The 27,769-nt window shown below is 41.1% G+C and overlaps 1 protein-coding gene across 1 annotated transcript; it reads left to right on the top strand.

Annotated features, from left to right (window-relative positions):
• Positions 1–557: 557 nt before the first annotated feature.
• On the top strand, positions 558–27,186 carry LOC134180771 (uncharacterized). The gene is made up of 23 exons (XM_062647957.1): positions 558–612; positions 1,812–1,912; positions 1,973–2,138; positions 10,978–11,131; positions 16,460–16,749; positions 16,812–16,835; positions 16,886–16,978; positions 17,037–17,179; positions 17,251–17,391; positions 17,450–18,728; positions 18,783–18,914; positions 22,760–22,888; positions 23,031–23,156; positions 23,254–23,379; positions 23,447–23,572; positions 23,997–24,128; positions 24,768–24,893; positions 24,957–25,082; positions 26,051–26,182; positions 26,248–26,373; positions 26,444–26,566; positions 26,624–26,749; positions 26,994–27,186. Exons 1-23 carry the CDS (start codon positions 558–560, stop codon positions 27,044–27,046), a joined length of 4,029 nt encoding a protein of 1,342 aa, XP_062503941.1. The 3' UTR covers positions 27,047–27,186.
• Positions 27,187–27,769: the final 583 nt, after the last annotated feature.

Raw genomic sequence — 27,769 nt, 5'->3', positions numbered from 1 at the left:
TTGAACTACAGATTGCTATTGTTTGTCTTGTCTTTGGTAGTTTGTTAATAAGTACATAGTCAGCATAGAAACACGTTGAAGTTTTATTCCAAGATGGAGATGAATGCGTAATTATATGTTAGCTGAGAAGCCGTGTTGAATTTGGTATATTCAAATTGTACACCGTGTTAGCATGAATTTGTTTTGGATGACGGTACCAGTTATTTCTTATTACCATAACTAATTTGAGTATCATTGGTGTTCTCATAGCTAAATTGCAAAGACGCAATTTCTGGTAAAAAATAGCGCAGTGGTGTAACGTATATATGATTCCATTCTCTAAATGAAGCACGAAAGGCTTAAATTTGTTTTGTCTTACAGGCTAGACATGTTATTACGTCATCTGCTATATATAGTTTCGCACGGGGCTATTCATTAATTTGTGCTTCACGTGATACAGATCAAAGGAACTGAAAGACTGCAATTATTCGCTTGGTTGCTTGACTTAAGCGTGTTGTGTTTGAATCGCAAGAATTGTTGGACGTCTGACTACCTGGTCTGTATGTGTGCGCCTCGTAATGGGTTTGCAGGCATCGAAATCCGAGAAAGATTCCCCAGCACCGAAGAAACCAGGTAATCGGTATCGTCAAAAATCGGTTTATCATATCCAATTCATTCTAGTGCAAAACCCTATTGTTACAAAGTGTACAAACCAAGGACATTGAAGTTTTAACATCTATTTTTACGTCGTCACGTGAATGGCTAATCTACGGTTCTTTTCTTGGTGTAGTTGTAATGATCTGTTGTTTTTCCTGGGGATGACTTGACTTCTATTATATAGGAACAAGTTTATACTGTAATGATTTCGTGAAGGACGAGCTTGTTAGCTTTAGTACCACCCACTGCGAGGACGTGAATGGGGAGTGACGTAATTGAGAAGTCGTATGAAGTTTGCAATTGGCATCTTACAAACGTCAAAGTTGTGATAATGACACAGAAGGCTAATGTCTGACTCTATTATCATAAAGCGTGCGTATTACATATTGCAAACCTATTGAGTTTGTTGTCAAGGCAAGAGACTCGTGAGATTCCTGTCGTAGGAGTCTGTTGTTGTTCATGCATGCGTAATGAGAGAAACATTGCGTTTAATGCTACCTTATTAGACTATTTAGAGGCACAAACACCTACTTATATCTATTTCCGATGCATGTGGAACGGCTCAAACCGGTATTTGGAGCAGTAGCGGTCTTGTACACAGAATCACATGCAAGATTAGACTTATTGCATAGTTGGGAGCAAAACGAATGAGAGGTATTTTTCTACATGGCTAAAATGGCATGACTCAGTGTTTCGAAATCAATCTGCAGATTTCGGTAGTAAATTTTGGACAGATAGACGAGTGTCCGATTGAGGCGTTTCAAGAACATTGCAGCATAATCTAATTACTAATTTCATTTAGTTTGCAAATTTGGATAATAGGTAACGCTTTTTAGCAGTTAGACCAATGTCTGTTTGTATGTCTTCATGATGTTTACTAGAGAAACAGTAGTTTAAGATGAACATGGGATTTTCTTTGTTACAGTATAATGTGCGAATTTGCATATTTGATTTCGCTAACGATATTACCATTTGCATATTGGATTATTTTTGGTACATAGACCATTTACTGCTGATTCTTTGTGATTTTGATTCCGTGGTACTTCAATTGTTATAAGATATATAAAATAAGTATAACCAAAAATTGTATTGGGTACTTTGGTATTAATAGCTGAAGGAGATGGACGTTGCTGATATATCTCAAAGTGTTTCTATTTGGAGTTGTTGATTTTTAGGATTTTTCAGCAAGAAGAAATCGACTGAGGTGATCGCAGGTGCTGTTGAGCAGAAATCAACGGAGTTGATCGCAGCTGATGTTGAGAAGAAATCAACTGAGGTGATCTCAACTGATGATTAGGAGAAATCAACTCATGTGATTACAGCTGATGTTGAAAAGAAATCTACAGAGGTGGTCCGAGGTGATGTTGAGAAGAAATTGACTGAGATGACCACAGCTATAGTTGAGAACAAATCAGCTAACGTAATCACAACTGATGTTGAGGAGAAATCAACTGAGGGGATCGCAGCTGATGTTGTTGCAGAAACGTCTGAAAATTTGGACGGTAAGAGAATAATTTTCCTAAAAGTCTGCTTTTATACCAAATCAGATTATTAGCTAGTGAGCATTTTACCGTATTAACCCATTTTTTCTGCATGTGGTTATAAGTAAAATTTCTAGTATTTACAGAAGGCAGTCCTGTGTAAACCGGCATGAGCAAATTTCGGCGGTTTTAATGGTATAGGTGAAGGTGAAGCGGGATAGTATCGTCACACGTAATCCGTAACGGTAGAGAAGGATATGGCAATGTTGACAGGCATAGGGGAGACACAATTGCGTTCGGTGCATCTCTTTATCTCTTCTGTTATTCTGGAAGAGTCTCCTGAAAGGACGCAGTAGAGAACGGAAGAGTATATGGTGTCAGTTGATTCCTTACTTTTAATCATTGAGATGTTCCTGCACGTCAGCAGACCTGCCTAGTCGGACAGTGTGGCAGTGACGCGAAGGTCGAGATCCCTTGCCTTTGCGCATGCGCCATTTGCTTCTGGTTCTGTTTGTGACGGAACGGGTACATTTAGGCCCGGATCCCGGCCTCTGACCTTTCACGTTGGATAAATAACGGAGAAGTAATAGAGAGGGGGAGAAAAAACTGAAATTGCGTTGGTTGTCACAGAGGTTATGAGCGTAATGACAACGTGCAGCGGCAGGGCTAGGCATATACACCTCTTTTCGATGCGTGCGCTAAATTCAGTGGTGTATTCATCTGTGTCTGACTACGTTAAAACTAATTTGACTCCTTACCTCCAATCATTGAGATTCTTTTGAACGACACCACACCTGCCCGGTCGGTAAGTGTGTCCGTAGCGCGAGTATGGAGACCCCGGGTATCTGAGCATGCGGAAGTTGCTTCTGGTTCCTTGTTTCAGGGAACGGATACTTTTAGGCACGGATAAGGGCCCAGCCAAGGTTTGTTTTTATGCAATCCTTTTGTCCAGGTACGTTAACCTGACTTGAGACTGTACTCTAAGTCTGCCGATCACGAACCGTTAGGTGACTATCCCACGAGACAGCCAGCAGCTAGCAAAGAGGAGCGAGACTTCAGGAAGAATGCAGCAAAAATTGGGTGTCCAGCGTTCGCCCGGATAGTGTCTGTAAAAAGATCTTACATTCTTACGCCAGACTGCTTGTGTTGTCTTTACATTAAATGTATTATATGTATAAAGCGGTAACGACATTCATTAGAAGGCTAATTGTTTGGAACAGTGTGCAAGATGTCTTTCAGCCAACTTTATGTACGCCTCAAATTCCCTGCTTTTCCACTGTCTCAACTCTTTAATGGTAGAGTTGTCTATGCCACTGGCCTTGGCACTTGTGGCGGCACCGATTCTTTAGGTATGGCCAGTAATGCAATAACAATCCAGCCTTGCTGACGACAACGTCCAGTCTGACGCTAGATAGAGAACAGCCGTCGCTGAAGATGAAAAACGGCCCCGAACAAGTATCTCTGACAACCATGTATACCAAGACTTATGATTCGTCCAAAATAGACATCGGCTCCTTGGCGGAAGGGGACTGTCTTTGACTGCTTGAGGCGCAGACGCACCGAGATGGGTTCTCGTTAAAGTAAGTCGTAATATCCTGAGGTGTGAGGTAAGATGCAAGATGGAAGGCCGACTATGACAAAAGAGTAAATTCGCACGCCTTTAGAAAACCGAAGAAACCCGTGCAGTAGGCTTTACAGACCGTAGCTGTATCGTAGCTAAAAGGCTGCTGACACCAGACGGCCTTGATTACTCGAAGCTCTATCGGTTTAATAGCAAGGCATTGACGGTTTTAGCCCTCATCCAGCGGGCGACGCACTCCACGTCGAACATATGTTAGTTGGGGAAGCGCAGACGCAAACGGTCTCCATGGCTAAATTAACGATATAGGTGACGTACGACAGATAAGAAGAATTTTATGGTATTGAGTGTAAGCTGATGTTCCTTGAGACCCGCAACGAAAAGACCCCGAGTACGTTCGGACGTAGGCAGTGGAAGAATTAAGTGTCTTTGGCAGAATTGGCTGTACAGAATTTGACAGGTAGCGTACGACTTCAGAGTCGCTGGAGCTAAGCCGGAATAAATAAGTTGACTAGCCTCGACACCCAGCTGGATGAGCTACATTCTATGCCAGAAGGAGTACTAGGAATTGCACCAAGACTTGATCCGGGGCTGAAAGTGCTGTTGGTGTGCAATAGCGGCGTTATTAGGTTTTTATGAAACAGGGCACCCGCGAAGACTTTACATTTTCCCGAAATATGTATGGTCTGCCAAGTAATGAAAAATTGTCTGCAACGAACGTGAACGGTCTCAGCAGGCGAATAACCAGCTTTTCTCGACAGGAGTAGTTACGAAAGGAGGACACAATATCGGTATTGTAGCACAGGAATTGAATGCACATGCCGTGCAATTGACGACCCCAAGCGACGATATGGAGAAGAACAGGCACGCACTTCCTTGCTGCGATTCTGCAGTAAGGCCACGCTACAGACCATTTCCATTGTAGCCAGTAATCGCGCCTACAGCCCCCAAACCTAATAGACGTGAGGCTACTGGACTCATTTGAAGTGTTGAGGGTTGCGAGACAATTTTACGTAGAGAGCAAGTAATATTCCACCGAACAAGAATGGCATCCCACCACAGCAAATCTGCTCGCTCGTCCTCATTCAGCCGAACCGAGTAGTTTAGGCGCTTGAATCGACAAGATAGGTCAATAAGGCGGCGAAGGAAACATCTGACCCTCTTGACTACTGACGCGGCGTGCTGCAGGGTTCCAACCAAAGATAGCAGCTATCTATTGGTGCAAGAGCGACGATCAAGCCAATCGCTAATCATTCGACAAGTTCGTTGTAGCTTTGCTTGCGGCAAGTAGATTGTACCTGCATCCGTATTTAGATGCAGCCCCAGAAACGTAAGGCACGATGACGGCTCCTCCAGCTTCCTGCGGCTACTGGAACCCTCAAGCAGTTGCACGTGCAAAGCGCTGTAGCAAAGTTCTCGGCACACTCGCTGGAGTTCGACGCTGCAAAAGAGGAAATGGTGTAGTTAGTGAATACCGGAAGTGTTTCCTTTGAGATTCATTGTCTAGAGAAGAGCATCAGCAACAGCCAAGAACATCTTGGGCGCCGAGCGAAGATCAAACGAAAGAGCACGGTCAAGGAAGACCCGCCTTTCCAGAGCAAGCCTAATAGGTGGCGGTATTCTGTGTATACCGGGATTTAGCAGTAGCACTCTGTCTGTCGAGATTAGCTATCAGCTCTCTAGGAACCATGTACAAAAGACGCCGCGATGTCTCATCGACAAAATCATTGGACAGAGAGAATAGGTCGTAGCGTTGCCTTTGTGGACGCTGAACAGACGTCGTGAGAAGAGATCAACAATATGTCACCAGCGCCCGGGTTGGTTGTTCTTAGGTACCAAATCTTCAGTATTAAGACGCGCCAGAAGCGGAGGCAGCATTGGACAAGGCCATGAAGTAGTTAATGATGTCGGGAGAACCAGGTCTGAAAGGAAGATCCAGCAGCCAGTCTAGAGAAACGACCGTGACACGCAGGACACTTGCTTTTATTGTGTTGGGTTGAGATGTCGATTAGTTTGTTTTAGCAGCAAGAGTCTACGTACTATGTTCTATGTACTTGAAGAACAGTGGAGGTGTAGTGTTGTAGCGTAGCCAGCGTACGTCAGATGGTTTAATATCAATAGAGACGTACATGACAGATTCCTTCGAGACAGAGAAGTTACCTACACGTAGCCAGACAAGAAATAAAGGACAACCACCTAAAAGTTGAGGAAAGTGGGTATAGAGCCTCACAAATAAGACTGTTTGAGTAGTTTAATTTGTTTGTAAGGTATGTTGTGGAGTTGGGTATTATACGGGACATGTGGTTTTGCTGTTAGTTGATTGACTGAGTTGTTTGAGTTAACAAGTTTATTGAGTTGTCACAGAGCGCCTTTGCTACCGATAAATGATAAAATATTGGCAATAGTAACGACATATCAAGCTATTTATATCTTGTAACATAATCGAATTGTACACGATGCCTTTTCCCGTCCTTTGGATAGACCAGTAGACGTCATTCGGAGGGCGCATAGCAAAACCATCAAAGCATTCCACATCACGGCCCCCTTCATTGTAGATTGCCATCAAATGGGTGCCATCATCATAATTTAATTTTCGAGAATCATGACTAGAGTGTCACTGGCTTTAGGCTTGTGACGTAAAGAGTATTTAGCATAGGTTCCTCTAAGTTTGCCTACCTAGCGAGTGTCTATTATTTCTTCAATCTGTACTTTGGTTAGATTTTTCAATGCCTTGGCCCCTTCTTCCACAACCCAATGAGCCGGGTAATATTGATCCTTTTCTTGCCCTGCCGGCTTCACCTCCGGAACCCAACGCACTGGCCGTGAGAGGTGTCGCCAAACCGGCCAACAACGTGCTAAAAATCCACCCGGATTTGTCATTGCCTTTCTCCTACGGAGTGTCAAACCATCGCTACTGGTAGCTTTCTCAGTGTCTCCAGAGATAGCATCAGATACGGCGCTAAATCTTCGTGTACCGAGCACACGAGGGCAAGGTTAAGAATTTTAGGTGCAAATTTAGCCTTTATCGTGCCCATCTACCGTATTTAGCTATCTGCGACTTGGACCGTTTCAAATCAGTGTTTCGACGCTGTACCTTTGCCTTTATCATAATTTTGTATTGAATTTCCGTTATATTCGAAACATCAGCTCTCTTCGATAACTTACAATGAGATAATCGTAGTTGGTAGCCCGTATATTACTGAAGGGAATTGCGTTTTGCTTCCTTCTGACTACTGGTCAGAGAACTAAAACTTTACGTAACTCATGTCTATATCTATAGGTTACATTAAAGGTTTACGTTCATCTTTCCACTCACACCCTCCAACGCCATATATCGATTACTGAATGCCACCCAGTGTAAGCTGTACGCCAAATCGTCGTCGTTTGCAAGGTTTCTAAGTTGCTGGCCAACCGCTATATTATTTCGAGGTTTGCCCTTCCCATCTAAAGCCTTTCCAGATCTGCTCTTGGACACGGTGACCTGTATTATCGAGTAGAATTTTTAAAATTCTTTTATAGACACTTGGTTTCGTGTCTTAATATTTTTTACAACTTTCTGTAACACCATTTACACCATCGAGTAATTTCTAGAAGCTTCAGAAAAGTTCGTCTCGATATCTCTGTCAGGGTACTGTGTGCATGCTATTGACGAGCACGCACATCCGTGTCAGCTTACCGTTGTCGAAGATTTGACTATTCTGGAGCTGACTCCCGTCCAGCTCGACGGACGAAAACGCAACGAATACGTGTCGAGGTAATCGCTAGCTGTCAACGCTGGTGACTCTCCAAGTAGACATCAATTCGGCGGCACTAAACTGATTTGGGTGTGTATACTCTATTATGCTCGAAGTATAGAGTACGCTCCGCACTCGCAACAACAAAACTTCCACTTGCTTCTACAGCAAGAACGACGATCGAACCTTTCCATCCATTAAGACCAGATACTCAGTGTTCTATTTATCATCAACCGCAATAGAAGCCCTATAGATACAGTTATCGAGGTGATGATAAGAAAGATGTGCTTCCGACTAGCAAACTTATCAAACGTCTGGTCTCAATGCTGCGGTAGAACATTTGAGCACTTTAGTCTCTGCCCAAGTATATCTTCAAGTACTCGTAAAGACAGAGGAAAAGTCAAAACGGCGTTTGGGTTTGTAAAAATTCAACTGAATGCGTTTTGGGCTCAGTTAGTATGGGAGGGATTTTTGCAAGAACTTTCGCAAACCAAGGTTATTGTCAGTGTTAAATCCCGACAATCTCAGTGTTGCTGACGCTCAATTAACTGACTGCGTAAATTGCCGTATAAACAACCGAAAACTCCCTATGGGTCACGACAAGGGTCAAGCGTTCAAGGTTGTCTTTAGAGTGCGCTATGCAAGCAAACTTCTGCAACTGCTATGAACTTTTTGAAGATTTGTTGTTTCGCTCGTTCTGTAGAGTAAGATGTCTATCAACGTAGATGCAGAGGTGCATGTACTAGCTAAACTAAACTATCGCCGCCTGTACTGTCCTTGACGTTTCAATCCATCTGGGGTCTGTTCAAGTCTTGTACCCAGGCCCTTCTGCGCGCCCGGAGAAGAGGGCATGCGCGCAAAGTAAGAAGAAAATCGTGGTAATGTATGCACGCTTGCGGAACCGATGTTGTTTAGAATCTCGAGCCGATAATATCGCGCGCAAAGAGATTCAAATTGGCAAATGGTACAAAAGACACAGTTTCTGGTTTTGTTATGGCGTTGCACTACGCTCTAGGCAAACTTAATTAAGATGTGCAATGTAGAGCTGAAGTAGCTGCAGGGTAATGTCCTAAAGCACATCTACAACGGAAACGACGTGCACGTCTTCGTCTGGCTTCCTAAAAGATACTGTAAATCACCGTGCTACCAACTTATACCGTTTATGGTTGACTATAAGCTAGTGAAATGTGGTGAAGAAGATTGTGGATAAGTCGTCTTTGTTGTGTCTTCTCTAGTATCGCTGATGATAGAACAAGTTCAAAGATTACGTGAATGCAGAGTTTCCTCTGCCATTCTTGGTGTAGATGTATGTTCTACTCGCGTTTCCAGAGAACTGCTAGCTATGGAACACAACCATTCGCCATCCGCTGGTCTGATTGCACGCGACATTATCGACTCGAGATTCTAAACAACGTCGGTTTCGCCTGCGTGCAAACATTACCACTATTTCCTTCTAATTTATGCTCGCATGCAATTACAACGTGGACAAGGCTTTCTTCTCTGGGCGCGCAAGAGGGTCTGGGTATGAGGCAAGGGTCTGTTCTAGCCTCGTGCCCAGGCCCACTCGCGCGCCGAGAGAAGAGGGTCTGATACACGTTGTTTACGCATTCGCGCAAAAATTACCTTAAAATAGGCGCAATGTATGCACGCATGCGGAACCGACGTTGTTTAGAATCTCAAGCCGATAATGTTGACAGCGAACAGCTTCCGTGTTCGGGTGATGCTCTCTTTTGTCCTATTTTTTCGACTTAGATACCAGTTCTGGCTGTCATGTTCGTGCACCTTCAATTTTCTGTTACAGTTCGAATGCAATGAGAACAGCGCTGACAAAGCAGTCGTGGAAGACCGTCTGTCGTACAGATAAAATAGCTGCAACTTGCAATCTAGTTCTTCTCGCCAAGCAGACACTGTAAACAGCCTGACTGGATTACGACTAGACGTCTATCGCGCGAGGAACGAAAGTCTAAAGTCGTCTAGATGGAGCACTTGACCTTGAGTCTATAGATCTATGGCTTCTTCCACATGTTTTACTGTTCCATTCCAAACGGTTGCGCGCGACATTATCGGTTTGAGATTCTAGACAACTATGCATGCATACATTAAGCCGCTTTCGGGAAATTTATGCGCACATGCAAAGACAACGTGTACCAGGCCTTCTTTTCTGGGCTCCCAAGAGAGCCTGGGTACGAGGCAATTGTCTGTTCTAGCCTCGAAGTTCCAGATCGTCTTCCAAAAGAATTGGGATACGGTCTGGATCAACTTGATCAAAACCGAGTTTGGAAGTAGGCGTGGTTGTGTAAGTGAAATGGCAGGGTTGTAACAGTCAAAAACACCTCTTTAGAGAATAGCATTATGCCACCCTATGTGACAATATGAGATCGATTAATACATTTTAGAGATGTATTTATACAAGGTGAGTGGTATTCAACTGCGATGGCAGCAAATCTACAGCGGCCCGCTGTTCGGGATACATTGAATCAATTTGGAAAACCTTGGGAGCTGTTTCAAAAAAGCACGGACCAGTGCAGTTTTACTTCGCGATAGACGCACGTGCATGCAATCAATTCCGAGCTGTATTTTCACGCAATCGTCGAACTCGCCTTTGCCAGAAGCCGTGCATGTAAATAAAGAACGCTCGATGTTCATTTGGCTGCCACTTCAGTGGCCGCATCTTGCTGATTGGCTGACTGGGATCACTTCCGAACTGGGTTTTGAGAGACGGTCTGGAACTTCGAGGCAAGGTATATTTCAGTTTCTTGACGCCAACTATCAATAACGTAGCGTTACAGCGAAAGCCCTTAAAAGACAAATATATTAAGCACGACTGACGTTCACTGTCTCTTGCATAGCATCTGATACTGTGAACTTGCATTAACTAGTAACGTGTTGAGTAATTGTTTTCCTTTCCATGTTTAAACAAGCAAAACATAATTGCAATATACAGTCAAACCTCCCTTATCCGGACCTCTCACTTGCGGACACCTCTGTATACCGGACACTGAGCTAAAACCGAACGCATGCGCATTGACCAACACGTGCTCTATGGCGTCCAAGAAATCACGAAAACGGTCAGTTATTACTCTAGAGAAGAAGTTGGAGTTAATTAGTGAATTGGAAAAGGGGCAATCATTTCGACTAGTCTCTCAGCATTATAACATTTCGAAGTCAACGTTGGCTGACATCTGGAAAAGCAGAGACAAGATTTCACGCCATGTGTCAGGTAGTGAAATTCCAGATGTTGCAAAGAAGCGTCGAGTTGTAAAGGAGCCGCAGTTTGAGAAGATCGCCGAGGCACGCAATAGAATTCTCAGTTACGGACAATTCTAATATCCGGACAGCTACCGGTCCCGAAGTGTCCGGATAAGGGAGGTTTGACTGTACTTTAGTGCTTTTAAGTAACGCCAACTTTAACTTGTTCCTTATTGATATTCTACATTAGTTAATATAAAGCAAATGTTCAGTATAATGCTTTTGGTATTTCTCTATCTAGCTACAACTACGTCTAGAGTGTCGCTGATTGATATCACCTACGTACTCTTTTGTTTAGTGCATTTGGCAGAAACAAGCAACCATTGCAAGATAGATGGTAAGGACGTTCTAAAGAATTCGTCCTCCACTGCTGCAGATCATCTTACCGAAGAGGAACAAAAATGTGAAAACACTCGTAATGAAGAAACACCAATGTCTCATGAGAAATATGAGTAAGATGTGTTATGGGCAAACTACATTATTAAATATTACTCACGATAGTCTAAAAGTTACAAAGCGTTCATACTCTTTTAATCTGATTAGTAAGAGCCAGCGAAAAGCGTGGGAAGGGGTGAACTGTTAAAGGGTTAAACACTTTGGCTTGTACCTAAACTGTTGACATGCATGCAATACGTATTCGATACATATTCACTTGAAAACTTTCTAAGGCACATTACATCAATTAGGAAAGTAATGTAACCAATAGCAATAACAACAAGCATGTGCGTTAAATTACAATTGTATGGCCGCCGTCTAACTAAACATACCAAATTACTCGGACTCTATCCCATGAGCCTACATGGCTAACAGTGTTTCCTAATATGACTTTTGAATTAACAATTTGGATACAGTTAATAGAACTTGTAATTTAACATATTATGATTGTTAAATGATGAGCTTTGACAGTGCTTAGAATGTGAAGATACGCGTGATTTCATTAAATTTTTTTACATTAACAGTACAACATCGGGAAGCATAAATGTAGTAGGAATGCAATCTTAGGCCTCGTTCCTCATTAATGAGCAAAGTATGCTTACTCAAACAGACTGCATTGCACAATTTAAAGGTAACTGCAACGCAAGAAACAAAAGTTTTCTTTTTTGGAAATTGCTAGTTCTACTTGCATTCATGACAGGAAAATAGTTTTAGCTTCCTACGTTAAACCTTCACTGAGATATAGCAGGTCAAAGTTGCTTCCATTTCTTCAACTTCCTGTAACGCGTTAACTCGGGTGTTGTGTAGTTTGACGTCACAGAGGGGAGACTCCACGCCAGCATTATATTGTAAACAAAGGCATGTGTGACGAAAGAATGGTTTGGTGTTGCGTGGCTGCAGGATGCACCAATTCGTGCAAGTCATACGCAATCGGGTTTCGATTTCCGAATTAACATCCCAAGTTAGCTGAAAAAAGAGTACGAATTGCAACTAGCAGAGACGTTTGTGTCGTGCGGGCGACTAAGTACAACTAAGTAAGACGCGGCCTACTGAGAGAACACAGTCTGTACTATCATCTTTTAGACTGATTGCTCCGAGATACAGGTCTATTCAAGACCTTGGTCTTGGGTTGTAGAAGAGAAAAATTTAGGCTACAATTTTACATCTACCTCCCTCCACACTTCAAGATCTCAGCACTCTGGAACCATCACAAAAGAAAAGAGCAATTGTCGCATTGGCACATCTGTACATTGCCAGCAGCTTCGCTGTCAAGAGCAGAGCTTACAGCTGCACCCAGTCTTACAGCTGCAACTGATCAGTTTCAAAACGTCAACAGGTGCCGGTGGCTTCGTCGTCCATTCAGTAGTTGGGGCACAGTAGCAGACGTAACCAGTTCCGACTTCGTTTACAGTTTGTGAATTTTCAAAGAATATTATGTGAGTATCGAAATGCTTTTGTAGACGACGCTTCAGTTTAACGATTTTGTAATTTGGAGTGTCAACACCTTCCTGCTTTATAAAGTCTACAAATTTTGACCTCAAGTCAGACATTCTTGCAAATAATCCTTCTTCATCTTCGCTAAGTATTGCTCCCTCAACTTCACGAGCAAGAATGTGAAACGCACGGTCCTATGCTGTACTGTCTTTTGCATCTTCTAGAGAGATCCGAGAATCAAAAATGTTGGCTAATGTTTCTGCTGAGTGTAATTCCTGTAGCATGATTTATGATAGGACAGCTTCTTGGCGATACCATCAGGCTGACCCGGTTCTTGCTGCACTTTCATTAAAATTCTTCTGTCTTTTCTGATTTCCACTGCGTTTGAAATAGCCAAACGTGCAGAAAAGGTAGTAACTCTGCTTCAAGACTGTCGTTTTCCTTGAACTTTTCTTGTTCTCTGTTGACAAAACAAGCATAGTTTGATGTTGGTCGGGAACGCAAGTCTTGTGATCCCACGAAAAGTATCAGTGCTGCCCATTGCTTGAGGTGCCTCTGGGTCCTTTGACTCTATTATTGAACTACTTTCAGAGATGCTACCATCTCGGCTGCGCTAAATTTTGTCTAGAGCCTTTTTGTTTGTGTATGCTTGGTAGCATTGTCTGTGATAAGCTCCTATCGGTTTCGATTCATCGGTACAAGAATTCTGTAGAACCGTAAAGACGTCGTCTAAGCGAATGCTTGCTGCATGTTGCAACGTTCTCCAACTGGGTTTTGTAAAAGCCGTGAGAGGACCGGTAACATCATACGAATATGGCACAGGCAGTGCTCAGATCAATTTTTGCTATCTTTGCTCTCTGCAGAGACATCTGATGATATTCAAAACAAAACTGCGAAATGATTTGAATTTGAGGTCTGTCAAGGTAAAAAATAATGCAACAATAAATCTCTGACGTTCGGTTTGGTATATATAACTGTTCAGTTGACAACTTTACCTCTGATGCCGTTGAAAGCTGAGTTAATTAGAGCTGAGTAAGGACACTTGGTCGAAACAAGACAAGTAGATTGCTCACACATAAACTAATGTAGATAAGCGAAAGGTCTTACTTATATATTGCTAATTGGAAGTTCATCTAGACAACAATCTGAAAGTGAATACTTGTATTTACTTTGAACTTTTAGCACTAAGGTCTTCATCGTCCAGCTACGACGACGACATTCACTTAGTCTGGAAATGAATTTTCATTTAGTGCACTTGTATTACTTTGAATTTCTCGCAGCTATTTAAGTCGTCATCGTCCAGTTACGATGACGTCTATCATCTAACTAAAACCACAATCTGGAAGTGAATCTTACATGTAGTGTCCTTGCAGTGAACTTTGATCATCTTGTTCTTTACTGTGTAGCTACGATTACGTCTTTCTACGTGTAGCAACTTTTTCCTTACGTCATACTCTCCACATAACATCGTCTAGAGAAACACTGCATGTACTGTACCATAGACTTCGACCACGGTACCGGAAGTAGTCATTAGGCCCCCGCATCACAATTCTTTACACGAGGTTGCGCAGATCATCGTCCGTCTGGGGTGTTACTAGTTTCCCACACGTTCAGAAAATAATTTGAACTCTTTCGAAGCCAGCCAAATGACAAACCGACGAGATTATGAGGCCAAAAGCAAGCCAAATAACAAACTGACGAGATTATGAGGCCAAGTGTCTGAGACCTGAGGTTGGGCAAGAGTACTACAAAAAGACCATTATATTACATTCGTAGGAGAACAGCAGACACCGTTTCATAGTCCACAACAAGGTAGCTGTGCAGCGCTTTCATTCTACGTGATGCCTGCTTGCATGGAAATCTAGGCATTTTGTTGGCAGCCAAATTCGCATTGGTACGGCTGTCTGTTTGCTTACAGTTTGTTCTACTGCTGATGTAATAGACGTTGAACTTCAAATGAGCAATCTGGTTTAGTTTAGGTCTCCAGGAAAGTTGACAGACGCACAACTCAAAAGGTTTCGTCCTCGCGTGTCATGTGATCACGTGTGATATCGTAAGTTATTGGGCTAATGCTGTGAGCTAACGTGTTTACAATGGATGCTTTATGTCTCAGTAGTTTGCATGGTGGTTTTTTACCCGTTTTGAGTGCTCTGCCGACTACAGAGTAAGCAAGCTCGCTGTACTGACGTCTGTGCCACGCCCCTAAATTTTATTGACGTGCGGCTACGTAACGGCCCCGGTATGGAGAAGCAAACAAGTGCAGTTGGAGTTCTGTCATATTGCTTTATCTTTAAGAGTTATCAAAACTTCCCCGGGCTTGGGGGCTACCCAACTTCCTAAAGAAGCGTCTTTTGGGGGTTGGCCGACGGACTATATTGTGTCATTATTTGAGACAATGTCAAATACGTTTTGACAGCACACGCACTCCACACGAGTATACATGTACGCATCCATCATCTCACAGCGACCGCAGCTGCAGCAGAGGCGTAGACAGAGTCCAAGATTGAGGGGGGCACAGTTGAAATTTTCTCAAATTTGTATTACTACTCTTAATTTAAATCGTTTAGCTTTTTACGTGTTAAGCTTAATTCTTCTGTTTTTGTCTGCTGAGAAAACCTGTTCACTGCTTTCAAGTCTATCTTACCAGACATATCTCTTCTTATGGTCAGAAGCTCTAGTCTATTTAATCTATCTTGTCCCATGTCATCACTAAGGTAGGTATTCAGTCTTTTCAAACACGCTCACATCACGCAGTAGAGACACCTAATACCAACACAATTTGTAAGACTTTGAGCATGTCTACAAAAGCCTTCTTCACCGACAAGAGATGGTATATCATGTCAGAGAAAGACTTTACTTCCTGTTTGCTCTCTAGATAACGTGCTGCAGAATCCGCCTAAAATGACACCATTTCATGATTACCAAACGCCTACCGCCCCCTAAGAAACCCAAAGAGCGTGAACTGACTGATTTACCGCGTTTATGCTGTAAATACTGCTGATAATATACTGTCCTTTCAGTGTCGCTTCCGCAGGAAGCATTCCACGGGGAAGCCTGTTTCTTTAAATTCGCATTAGGCAAAGACATGAGTTCGATCCATAATGTTGATCGATGGAATGTGACAGCAGGGTTAGCCAATTTACTTTAAAGAAAATAGCAGCAAATGAATTAATATTGTAATCAGCAAAATTATCATAGTTTTGATGGACATTATACGCTAACTAATTATAGAATTTCAAAACATGTTCGCAAATTGCAAAGTATAGGATCAAATGTAGAAAGTAGAAAATTTTTTGACAGGCTATGTAGTAGCCTGTTTTCTTTCTCGTCCTCTTACAAAGCATGAGGCAATCTCAAATCTTCACAGACACTGTCACTGAAATCGAAACTGTGTGATCCAATCACTCTAATGGCTCCCAACAGACGTTCTTCACCCTGCAATTCATGCGATAACGGAACGTTATCATCACGTAAAAACCTACAGAGGACCCGTCAGAAGAACAACTGCTGCTGCCGTCGCCTCTACCCTAGCAGCGTTGCCTTGGATGTGAACATGTAGTCATTTTTACAAGGCGCTGCTTGTATAGAGACTCACACGCGTCTCCCTTCTGTGACGTGGAATACACCATGCCGTTATAACGCGTTACCGGAAGTTGAAAACAGAAAGAAATTTTGACCTGCTCTATCTCAGCGAAGTCTTAAATTATAATTCTAAACACATTTTCCACTATTTATGCAAATAGAGCTATCAATTTCCAAAATAATGTTTTGCGCCTCCCTTACCTTTTAAAAACAAATTTATTTTATTGCTACATTTCATAATGTTTTCTTTCTTATTACTACATAGCATTAATTAAAATAATACATTCAAATTTAACATTTTGAGCGTGTCAATTCAATCTCTGTTTTAGACCACCAGACTATTCATGGGATCAATGTATTCGTCCTCTATTCTCTCGTTTGGTGCAAGTTCTGCCAGTCGAACCCATTCTTGATAAACTGCTGAGTACGGACCAGGTAAGATTGGAAGAATTTGATAAAATGAAGCAAATGAATGGGGACGTCGAAAGAGCTCGGTATCTATTGAGTGAAATCTTACCTTATACTTGCACCAAGGATTTTCACAAGTTTTGCGATACTTTGTCAGACGCTGGCGGATATGATCAAATATTACATCTTATACAACCGGACAGACATCCAGGTTATCAAAACAATAAATATATTATTCTAAACGTTGATAATATTTCTATCTATTGTATGCAGATCTACAGAAAAGAGATCCCGAAGGTACAAAATCTTTTCTAATTTAAATCTATTTGTTTAATTGCAATATTTAGAAATTATTGCGGATTTATTAAAGGCGGCAAGGTCTCGTCGGCTTCCCTCACAAGAAAAATCTTTGTTGGACAAGGAAAAGCCTAGGCAGAAAGGTTCTACAATTTATTTCATTGTTTTAACTAATTGACTATATTGTGTTTGACAAAGCAGGACATTTTTCGGTGGAAGTCGAAATGAGAAATTTTCCTCATTTTTGTGGTCGAGACAAAATTGTCACTGACATGTCCCAATTCTTTTGGAGTAAAGATCATGAACATGCAGAATTGATAAACACCAGGGATTTTCGATTGATGGTAAATACCATCGATGTGTTTCTTAGCTTCTCCTTCTTGTGTATCGCTAATTCTACTTTTCTTTGTGTCAGTGCATCTGTGCTCAAGGTGGGGCTGGTAAATCATGCTTAGCAGCCTACTATGCAAGGCTTTACAGAACGACGTACGATGGAGGAGTGTTCTTTATCAGCTCGAGAACGAATGCATCCATACGACAATCGATTTACAAATTTGTAAGATAAATTGCAATTAAATTCTGTATCTATTTTTAGAAACTTGCATTTGCAATAGATCTGTCTTTTAAGTTCGGAGAAAGGCGAAGTCGCAAGTAAATCATTGGAAGAAATGAAGGCGCGCTTCCTAGATCTCCTTATTTTACGTGGCGGCAATGTCTTGTTGATCTACGACAGTAGTGATGATTTGAACGTCGTTCAACACGTAGTTCCCTCGTGCAGCATAAAAATTCACGTTATCATTACGACAAGATGCAGAGATCACGCATTGATGCAAGAAGGCAAGGTGATTCAACTACCGGAGTTGGATGAAGACGCCGCTGTTGACTGTTTTCGCCGTTGGGCTGGAATATACAACAAAGACGGCAGTATGTCAGAATTTGCTTTGGATGAAATAAGAAGTATAGTGACCGATGGACAAGTAAAGCTATTGCCTCTGGCCATTCGACGTGTTGCAACATTGATGAAGAAGACAGGGGCTACTTTTAGAAAGATAAAGGAAACTCTGTCATTGAAGAAAGAAATGGTGCGGTATCTAGAGGATGACTTCAATGACATATTACATGGTAATGGTCTGCTGCATCTAAAGCCGAAACTGGCGAGTTTGGGTGTTTCTCGAATCGATCAAATTTTAACTGCCGAATTCTCCTCATTGGTCAAATCGTGTAACTTTTGTACGATTGATGAAGAGAAGCTGAAGAAAATGCAAGACAGACTGAGGGTCGACGATGAAGCGCCAATGCATTGGGATCTCGATCTAGCTGAGGTTGCAAGCAGGTCTCAAGTTGCAGACAAAATTCTTCGTTTTGCTTCTTTGATGGACACGAGCGCTGTTCCTACTGATGTTATTCGTGCAGCTGTATTGTGCGATGGAGAGTCAAGTCTTGGAGAACATGAGTTTGAAAGCTCTTTGTATTTGTTGTCACACGAGTTTTCTCTGCTCACATTCAATGACGAGGAACAGACGTGTGACATTCATGCGCTCGTTCAGCGGTCTGTTACAAGCCACACGAAGAGAAGAAACAAATTACTATCTTCTGTCGTTTGTTTGACTAAGTGTATTCAAGACATGTTACCAAAGTCCGATGGAGTCATAAAACGCAACCTCAATAACAGCAAGTTGATTGCATTGGCTCCACACGTTTTCAGCGTTTGCGATCACATCTTGAAGTTGAAATGTATAAAGCAAGAATGTCTAATGCTTTTGAAGATTTCCTGTTGGTTGTCAAGATATCTCTACGACATTACAACAGCCAAGCATTTAGCAGAGGGGTGGTTGCAAATTCGTCGTCGAATCGGCACTCGCACTAAAGTCGAAGCCTTTGAATTGAGCCAAAGTGAGTACAATTTTACCCATAATTGCAGTTTAGCTTTGCAATTTGATATTTCAGGTCTGCTTTCTGTTGGTGATGCTTACGATCTAATGAGTAGACCTGACTCGTCGAAGCCATACTTTGAAGAAGCCGTACAAGTATTGGAAGCATTTGGCGTCGACGATTCTTTTCGTATGTCATATGGTGTGGGTAAGACGATATTGATATTAGAGTGTATAAGCAATTACTGAATGTATTATTACAAATGACTGAATTTTTCCTATTCTGTTTAAAACGCTAATGGCCTGTCACGATTTACGCCACGCAGCTCAAGGCAAGCGGTGCCGCGCGACAACAACTGCGTTGCGGGTATTCCTAACATGCCGACCTCAAACGTGAATTTTGGTAATGCCTCGTTGCGTTGATTGGCTTCTGTTTTATCCGAATGGTTTTGCTGCATTTTTAGCAGAAGTTATACGTGTGAATGACGGTAAGTAGACCAATCAGACAATAGATTGCGCCACGTTTTGATTGATATCAATTTTGCCGCTCGGATTAATACGCGTGATAGTGGGACACTGCTTGAATAGTGAAATGAGAAGGATGGCGCAACATAGGACATCTGCCGTTTCTGTGCCGTCCCGTCACCGTTGAGCTGAACGGATTGCATGGTGAACCATACTTTCTTATCTTTTTAGTTGTAAATATGAGTTTTATCAAAAGCTGTTGTTAACATATTCTAATACTTTTACAACTGAATAACATACAATTAGCAGAGTTCTCTGTTAAGTGTTATAGCGTGGTGCTGCGTCACGCCAAGAAAAACCAGCCACGTGACCAAGTACAATCGCCCGAAAAAAAAGCAAATGAAGATCTGCATTCTAATTGAGTTGGAAAGTCGTTACTAGAGAGCTAGTCACTGAAGAAAAAGTTCGTGGTCATCCACTTACCTCCTCCACTTTCAAGGTCAATTTAGGACGTCGAAACGTTTCATTTACGCGAGAAAGGTGGCAGGTTCAATAACTTTCTTCTTTCCCGTATTGGGGCGAAAGTCAAAGAGATCATGTCTCGAAGAGGCAGATGTTAAAAGTAACGAGTCGGAGGAAATCTATTTCCAGTCAAGCCGAACAAGGAGCTCTGCCTTAGGCCGATAACAATAATTTGCAGTCTGACCCTACCGCTCAATACGACAGTACGTCCAAAGCCATGTTTACAATATGACGCTGGCGACGCTCGAGGACGCTGGCGAGGACGCTGGCGAGGACGCTGGCGAGGACGCTCAGGCAGACGTCAAATTGTAAACACTCGCACTTTGCGTCACGAGCGTCGTCAACGTCGCCAACGCTAGAGTTGATTTAAGTTCAACTCTAGCGTCCAAACCGGAAGTGCTGTAACGTCTACTGTAAGCACGTGTCTTTTTTCGACAAATCAGAGATCAAATCCTGAAGTGAAATAGCCGAAAGTAAACTGTGGAAGCGAAACCTACCGAATGTGCATACGTGTAGGTACGGCTGCTTGCTGCAGATCAAGTCACGGTGGCTTAGAGATGAAAGGCGTAAGAAAGACGCTTGGAAAACGTATTGAAAAAACCGGCTCTCAACAGCAGGCTGCCAAATAATGTAGAAGCGTCTCCGCGACGACTTGGTGAGTGAGAAACTAAGGAAATAAAAACCAAATCACAGACATTTTTGTATAAGATTACGATGAGCATGCGCGTAGTGGCTCGTCGCTGACGCTTATCAAATGTTATTGTACATGGTACAACGTCAGCGTCAGCATTTTGACACCGATTCGTCGTCTTTGCGCGACCGTCCTCGCTTGCGTCGCGGGCGTCATTAGCGTCATATTGTAAACCTAGCGTAACTCCCAGTCTTCAAAGAACAAACAAGGTCGCCATGATCAGGATTGTGAGAAACTATACCCGTGGGTGCATCCAACAAGTGATGCGAAAAGAATGTTTTGTAAATTATGCCAACGCTTTAACACCCGGCAATGAACGCAATTCGTCCACTATTTCTAATCTTCTACATTGTGTCTCGCTCAGTAAAGATGCTCTTGCGCGACAAGCTGATTCTCTTATGCATAAATCAGCTGTATTCCAAGAGCAGCAGTGTCTAGCATTCCAACATAATGGTGGGATTATCCAAGCAATTAGTTTGAAGTCCCCAACAATAATATTAACTAGCAATGGTTTGTGTGTCCGAGCGTCTGTTGTGAACATGGGCGTCTTCCTACTACCGTCAGTCTCCGCCACGTAATTTTGTATTTGTGGGGAGAACCCTGAGAAAGTAACATCAGTTATGGTAACAATGTCTATCATCTATGTGTAGATCTAGAGTCTTGTGTATATACGGAAAACATTATTATCGAAAGCGGAAACGTTAGACTAATGCCACTATTATCGATTTAGTGTTTTGACAAAAATAATTGAGATTATAAAAGGCACAGAAAGTAGAATAAGTGCACATTTTGAAAACAATTTTTATCTAAACGGCAGCACATGCACTTGCACATACTATATATTTGTTTCTTTGTATTTTACATAAGTGTATGCTATTTATAATAATAATGTGTCGACTTTCTTCAATTTGAAGGTCAGAGGGATTCCCTTCCGCATCTTGCCGTACAGTGAGCAAATTTCTTGAAGTTGAAGTTTCTAGCTAATTACTGGGAGAGCAACTGTCAAAGCCACATTCTGTTCGCGCTCTTCTGTGCTATTATACCGTCAACCCCAATCGCACAACAGTATGAATGCTGCTGTTTAATATCTGACATGAACGAGTTTGACATGGAACGTATTCGCATCGTCTTCCAAATCAGTGAATACTTGAAACACTTCTTGTGTGCAGAGACTAATTGCAGAATTATAGTTCAATGCATGGGGGGTTCTTGCCTAGCCGCTTTCAGTGAGCCACTGGTGGCTGGAAGTGGTGACCGTAAATCTCTCACATTCCGGCGCTTGTGAACGCTAGTCATTGCCACCTGCACCAGTGAATGGGTAGTCACAACTACTTCTAGTCACTCACGCGTAGATATTGCAGCTGCATTATTTTGCATGTGCCGTTTCTTAATCGCTGTTTTTTGTTTTGAACTTCTGTGTATATAGGATGCGTTTGCGATTTCAGATTGTTTAAATAATATATTAGTGGACGAAGAGTGCTGTCGGTTCGTAACCCAATACTGAATCAGACTAATACGCGTCACTTGCATTTCAGCGGAGTGAAAAATGGACGATTTCGTTTGCTAATTGTAATCACTTTTTAACTGTGGATCCTTCCTTTAACATGTAAACGTATGTGTCTACCTCATATTTCGCATGCCCACGGCAACCAGAAAATATTCACGAAACGTCTTTAGTTTTGTGACAAACGGTTAACAGAAAGAGACTAATTATATGCTGTGATAAGTCAGACCACAATTTGAAGTGAAAATAGTATTAAAAATTAATTACAATGTATTAGGCATATTATCATAAATGGAAAGTATTTGTTCGCGATCAGCTCTCATTGAGCGACAGGTGATTTCTAAATATAGAGAAGGAAAAGTGTTTATAGGTTGCATTTGACTGTATCTGTTTGACTGAACGCTTGTTACCGGTTATGTATATAGTTCAACTATAATATGGAGTATTTTCGTGTCATAGTTGTGTGTTGAGTTCTATCACGAGAATTGTCGCAACATTTGTATCGTCGCTTCTACCGGTTGCTGTGCTACCTCAGCGCTTTTCTGAAAGTGACGCGTGACATTGTGTAGAATAGTAATGGAACATAAACTTTGTATTCTAGAAATGACGGTACACATTTTTAACAATTTGCATTTCGTTGTACGGTCAACAACGCAACTAGGCAGACAGCGATATTAAATTTACTTATATTTCTATAAGTCACACTAAGAAGCTATTGCTCTAGTTTAGATGATACAATATAAATATGCATCCTTTTAAACGTTAAATTCACAATGATCCAGGTTTCATATCTACTTCGCTTCATTTTGTATTATATATCTTGGTCGTTTTGTGCTACTTTCAATGTTAAGTTATCACATTTTTCTTTCAGCTCTAAGCAGCTTAGGGTGTTGCTACCTGAAAATGAAGAACTTGGAAGATGCAGAGAAGATGTTCAGGAAACATATTGAATTGACACGAGAATATGCTGGTGTAGCAGTTGGTGCAGATACTGCTTGTGGTATGCTCCTGCTCATATATTCATATTCTTAGTAATTAAAATGTCACACTTCACCATTGATGCGCTAGTCCAATATTCGAAACTTGTTTTTGCATCGGTAGTGTTCCAACTACTCTTGCAACTAATATGATTGTGGTTCTAGCGCTACATAACCTTGCTTTCACATATAAAGAAGGGGGGAAATACGACGAGGCGATAAAGGCATACGAGGAGTCGCTCGTGTTGAAAAGGCAATTGGATGACTGCAATCTAGTGGACACATCTCCGAGTATGTACATAAACTGTGCAGCGATTTTTAATATTTGTGTTGTACATGTGTGAATATTTGAAATATGGAAATTGAAACTCAACATTTTCTATGTTAGCTCTCATGAATCTTGGTAACTGCTACAGAGAGAGCGGGAAACTTAAGGAAAGTGTGAGTTTAATAGAGGAGGCAGTCAAAATCAGACGATCTTGCTACTCATCTTCTCATCCCTCCTTGGCACTAGGTAAGAAATACTGAGGCATAATCATAATTATAAATACGTATTTAGTAATATTATCATGTTCGTCTAGCTATAAGTCATCTTTCCTCTACGTACGATTCACTTGACAGAAAAGATGAAGCTATGAAATTGGCAAGAGAAGCGTTTGATATTGCAAGTGTATCATTACCGTCATCACATTGTTATTTGTCGTTGTGTAAGTACGATTTTCTAGATTCTCTTAATACCATAATGATCTGTAGAATCTGATTACTCACAGAAGCTATTTGACGATGTCTGCTACTCAATCTATTCGTGTCATCTGCAGCTGTCCCGTTAGGTTTTCAACTTCATACCCGTACTCTGCTCGTTCAACCGAGAGGAGCATTATTTGTGAAATCTAAATTTATAGTTTTTGAATTTGATGCCCAGCATGTCCAACTGGTGATATAAATGTTGCTGTAAAATAGAACATGAAGACATCCCTGTGACAGATTATGTAAATGTTTAGACCGTTTTGCTTACTCACTGTTTTACATAGATTAAAAATTTTGCAAATTTTACAGTCATGGTGATATAGCAAGAGTGTATTGTATTTTTAGATTTGCTTAGCATTTTACTAACAATGTGATGTATTACAGATATGAACGGTATCGGTTATTGCTGTGAATCTCGAGGAGACTACAACGCAGCCATCGTGTGGTATGAGAAATCTCACCAATTGCTGCAACAACTAAGTTCTTCGCCTACGCGAGACGACTTCCTTGCAACAAGTTAGTATTGCGTACCTTTTCATCATGTACACAGTTTATTCCATTTTCTTTAAACATCCTAAATACATCAAACAAATAATTACAGCTCGTGCTGTCTTCATTTTTAATGTAAATATCGCTTGGGCATTCTATTATATTTGATATTTGATTTGCCTTTTATTTTTATTTTCAAATAAAAATGATAAAATTGAAAGCAGGAGCAATGTGGTCCAAGCAAAATCAACATACAGTTATGTATCATTTGCGTAATCAGTCAGAGGAAACGAATATTGAAAAGCAATTGTACTCGCAGGATATTTAAAACTCATAAATATTTATGCAAAAGTCTTCAAGTTGACTAGATAAACCACGATGTTGAGTGACATGAATGAGGTTCGACTTTACATGTAAGTATGTGTTCATTTTTGATAAATCCGTATCTTTTATTATAGACATGAGAGATGTACATTCCTAAATGTGTTTGATACCTTGAAACAGAGAAATAGATTTGAAAGATAGTTTAGGCTAGGATACTACGAAAGACAGCATGTTTTCTAAGAAATTTTGCGAAATGTTTGAGGACATTTGTTGATAGTTGTTTTCATGTAGCAAATCTACAGGTAACGCCTAAAGTTGATAACATCCTGTTTTACATTTCAGCTCTTATGAATCTTGGTCATTGCATCGAACAAAGCGGAAACCTCAAAAAGAGTGCAAATTTACTGGAGGAGGCAGTTACCCTCAGTCGGTCGAGTTGCTCACCCTCTCATCCAAAATTGGCAACTAGTATGAAATAATAAGTAATTAATGATAGAAATGCGTATTTTTATTTTCATTGAATAAACTTAGTTCTCGTTTTCCTTGTCATAACCTACGACCTTTTGGACAGAAAAGAGGAAGGCTTGCAACTCGCAAGCAAAGCGTATGAGATGGCATCCGTGTCGTTGCCGCCTTCACATCCTACTATGGCACATTGTAAGTACAACAGTCTCTTGCAATATATATACTATTATAAGTAAGATTTTCGGGCAAGATGTGTTAATAACATGCGTAAAGACACGAGTAATTGTGTTAACTAATGTGGCCATACGCTTGACGGTCAATATGCTTTCGAATCATGTATGATTATACATTATCTTTTTGCATATCGCTAAAGGATTTCTACTTTCTTTTGTATTACAAAGTGTTAAATTAATGTTCAGATAGTTGATATTTGTAATAATTATTCTATTTAACTACCACTTACATTAGCGTGCATGCGCATTTTATCGCGATTAAATTAGCTGCACCAAGTCAAACAATTCGTAACTGCCGCGTTTTTGACGTTATTATTCGCAGTGACAACACACCTAACGTATGTGTCTTTCTATAGTCTGAGTTGGACGTTACAAAGACAGATTGCGTTAGACATTGTCTGTAGTCTAGTATGCACGTGACACGAAATGCATATGGTGAAATCACGCAATGTTACGCGTATGCTTTCACGGCGTCCTCTGGGAAATCAAGCGTATTCAGATTACAGTGAGCACCGAATATGTGCATTGTTAATTGGAAGATAACAATGCTGCCATATATTCGTCAACCCACATCCAATTAAGCAGCTTTAGCTTTGCAATAGTTTCATACTTTGGTCTGAGCGCATTTGCAACGGTTACACAGCACAATAGAGCGAACTAGCGATCTATAATGATTTTGTGGTCAGGGTACTGCATTATTACGTTTCACAGCTACAACTAAAAATACTTGAGATCGATACAAGTCCGTATGTGCGAGCATGATTATTTAATCGTACACACAATCTACTTTATGACTTTATGGACGGTACAATTAATATACTGAAAGATGCACTACTTGAATGATAATAATAATTATTTTCTCATAAGCATTGAATAGTCTTCTGCAAAATGTTTTGGAACTGCTGCCTTCATCTTGCGATGTTACAGGTATGAATGCTGTGGGATACTGTTATCGATCACAAGGAAACTACGAGGAAGCCATATCGTGGCACGAGAAAGCTCGAGAATTGCATCTAAAACAAGATTGCTCGCCCGCTCGAGATAAAGGCGTTGCTATAAGTTAGTTTACATTTCGTTTCTACGTTAGCTCGGTGGGATTGTAGCTAATTGTATTTGTAAGCTAGATTTGTATTTATTGTCTCTCGACTATGACGGGAAAGAATGTTGGAATGAAGCCATAAAGATGTGTCTGGAAGCCATAGAAATGGAAAGAAAGCGCATCTTCCCTAATCGTACCTTTATTGCTATTGGTAAGATGATATATTTTCAAACTTTGCATTGTATGTTACAAACGTCTGATTGCAATGTGAATGTATGTAGGTATGATGCGATTAGGTTCGTATGAGATCAAGACCGCAAGACTTGAAGAGTCTACGTCGCACTTGCAAACTGCCTTGTCGTTTTTGCAAGACAACCTACCTACTAGTCATTACACAGCAGATTGTGCGTTGATCTCTTTGCGTCGTTCATTTTTGTGTCGATGTGATTGTATGTGTGCAGGTCACTTTTACCTTGCTACTTTATTCCTTGCCATGAAAGAAGCATACCAAGCCAGTCTACATGTAGAGAAATGTGTTGAGATACGAAAAATGATTTTTCCCGATTGTCACAGAAAAATAAGGGAAAGTGAGCTACGATAATTCAGGGCCGGATCCATAGCGGGGGTTCAGGGAGTTGCAACCCCCTCTTTTCCCATGGGCGTGGTTCAATAATTTTATATAATTTCATTAGAAAAGAGACAATTAGTAATGCTATTAATAACTGCTAACGGTGAACCTCCTCTTTTCAAAAATTTCTGGATCCGGACCTCTACATGTTATACATACTGTCTTCATCGAACGATTACTCTTAATTTCTAATTTGTTTCTAGCTGAGTGTCTAAAACAAGACATTGGAGGGCTGAAAGAATATACAAGTGACTGACATGATATTCTTACTGTTTTGATTGTGTGTTGCCGTTTGCTTGTGTTCTTGTTAAGATTGATGGGATTAGTTGGCATGGTGTAAGAGAACTCTATGGATGTCTAGATAGATTTCGGGATTGCACCTTGCCATTATTGTAGCCAACAGTTTATATACTTTATCACTATGAAATTTTAGTGAGAATGATATGTGTACTAAATATAGTCAAACTTGTAATTGAGGAGAAGTCTATTTACTTGAGCGATAAAGATCATTATTGATTAAGATAATTTTTTCTCTAGTAAATAGATGCATGACAATTCATATTACTACATCTCCCAGGAGCATACGTTGTATCGATGTTTGTTTGTAATCGGTACGCCAAAATATTAACAGAAAGTAGAAATAAGATTGAAGTAAATCGAAACTTGCTCCGAAAGATATATTTAGATATATTTTGATATATTGCTATCTGAGTGTTCAAACAAAGTGTCATAATTGCTTGAGAAGAAAGGACCATTGGAGAGTTGTAATGGGTAACTAGATGAGAAAGCCTCGTGAAAGATGAATTTTTTACTTAAGACCGACGCTTTAACTGGATACTGGCACTAGACGAATTGTGGGAGAGCTGAACGACGTAGAGTAAAGTCCAGGAGATGGTTAAGAGGCGCTGATGCCTGTAGAGTGTAGAGATGGAAAAGAGTCTGCTCAGAAAAGAGTTGAGAAGCGCTGCATGGTGTCGGA

This window comes from Corticium candelabrum, chromosome 6 (genome assembly GCF_963422355.1).
Source record: "Corticium candelabrum chromosome 6, ooCorCand1.1, whole genome shotgun sequence".
NCBI classification, from domain to species: domain Eukaryota; kingdom Metazoa; phylum Porifera; class Homoscleromorpha; order Homosclerophorida; family Plakinidae; genus Corticium; species Corticium candelabrum.
This window is presented reverse-complemented; position numbering and strand designations above follow the sequence as displayed.

Excerpts from the sequence above, each read along its gene's own strand:
- LOC134180771 (XM_062647957.1), top strand. The coding sequence starts at position 558 with ATGGGTTTGCAGGCATCGAAATCCGAGAAAGATTCCCCAGCACCGAAG. Across the intron at positions 23,573-23,996 it reads ACATTGTTATTTGTCGTTGT|ATATGAACGGTATCGGTTAT; the intron begins GTAAGTACGATT and ends GATGTATTACAG. Across the intron at positions 26,183-26,247 it reads AGATAAAGGCGTTGCTATAA|ATTTGTATTTATTGTCTCTC; the intron begins GTTAGTTTACAT and ends TTTGTAAGCTAG.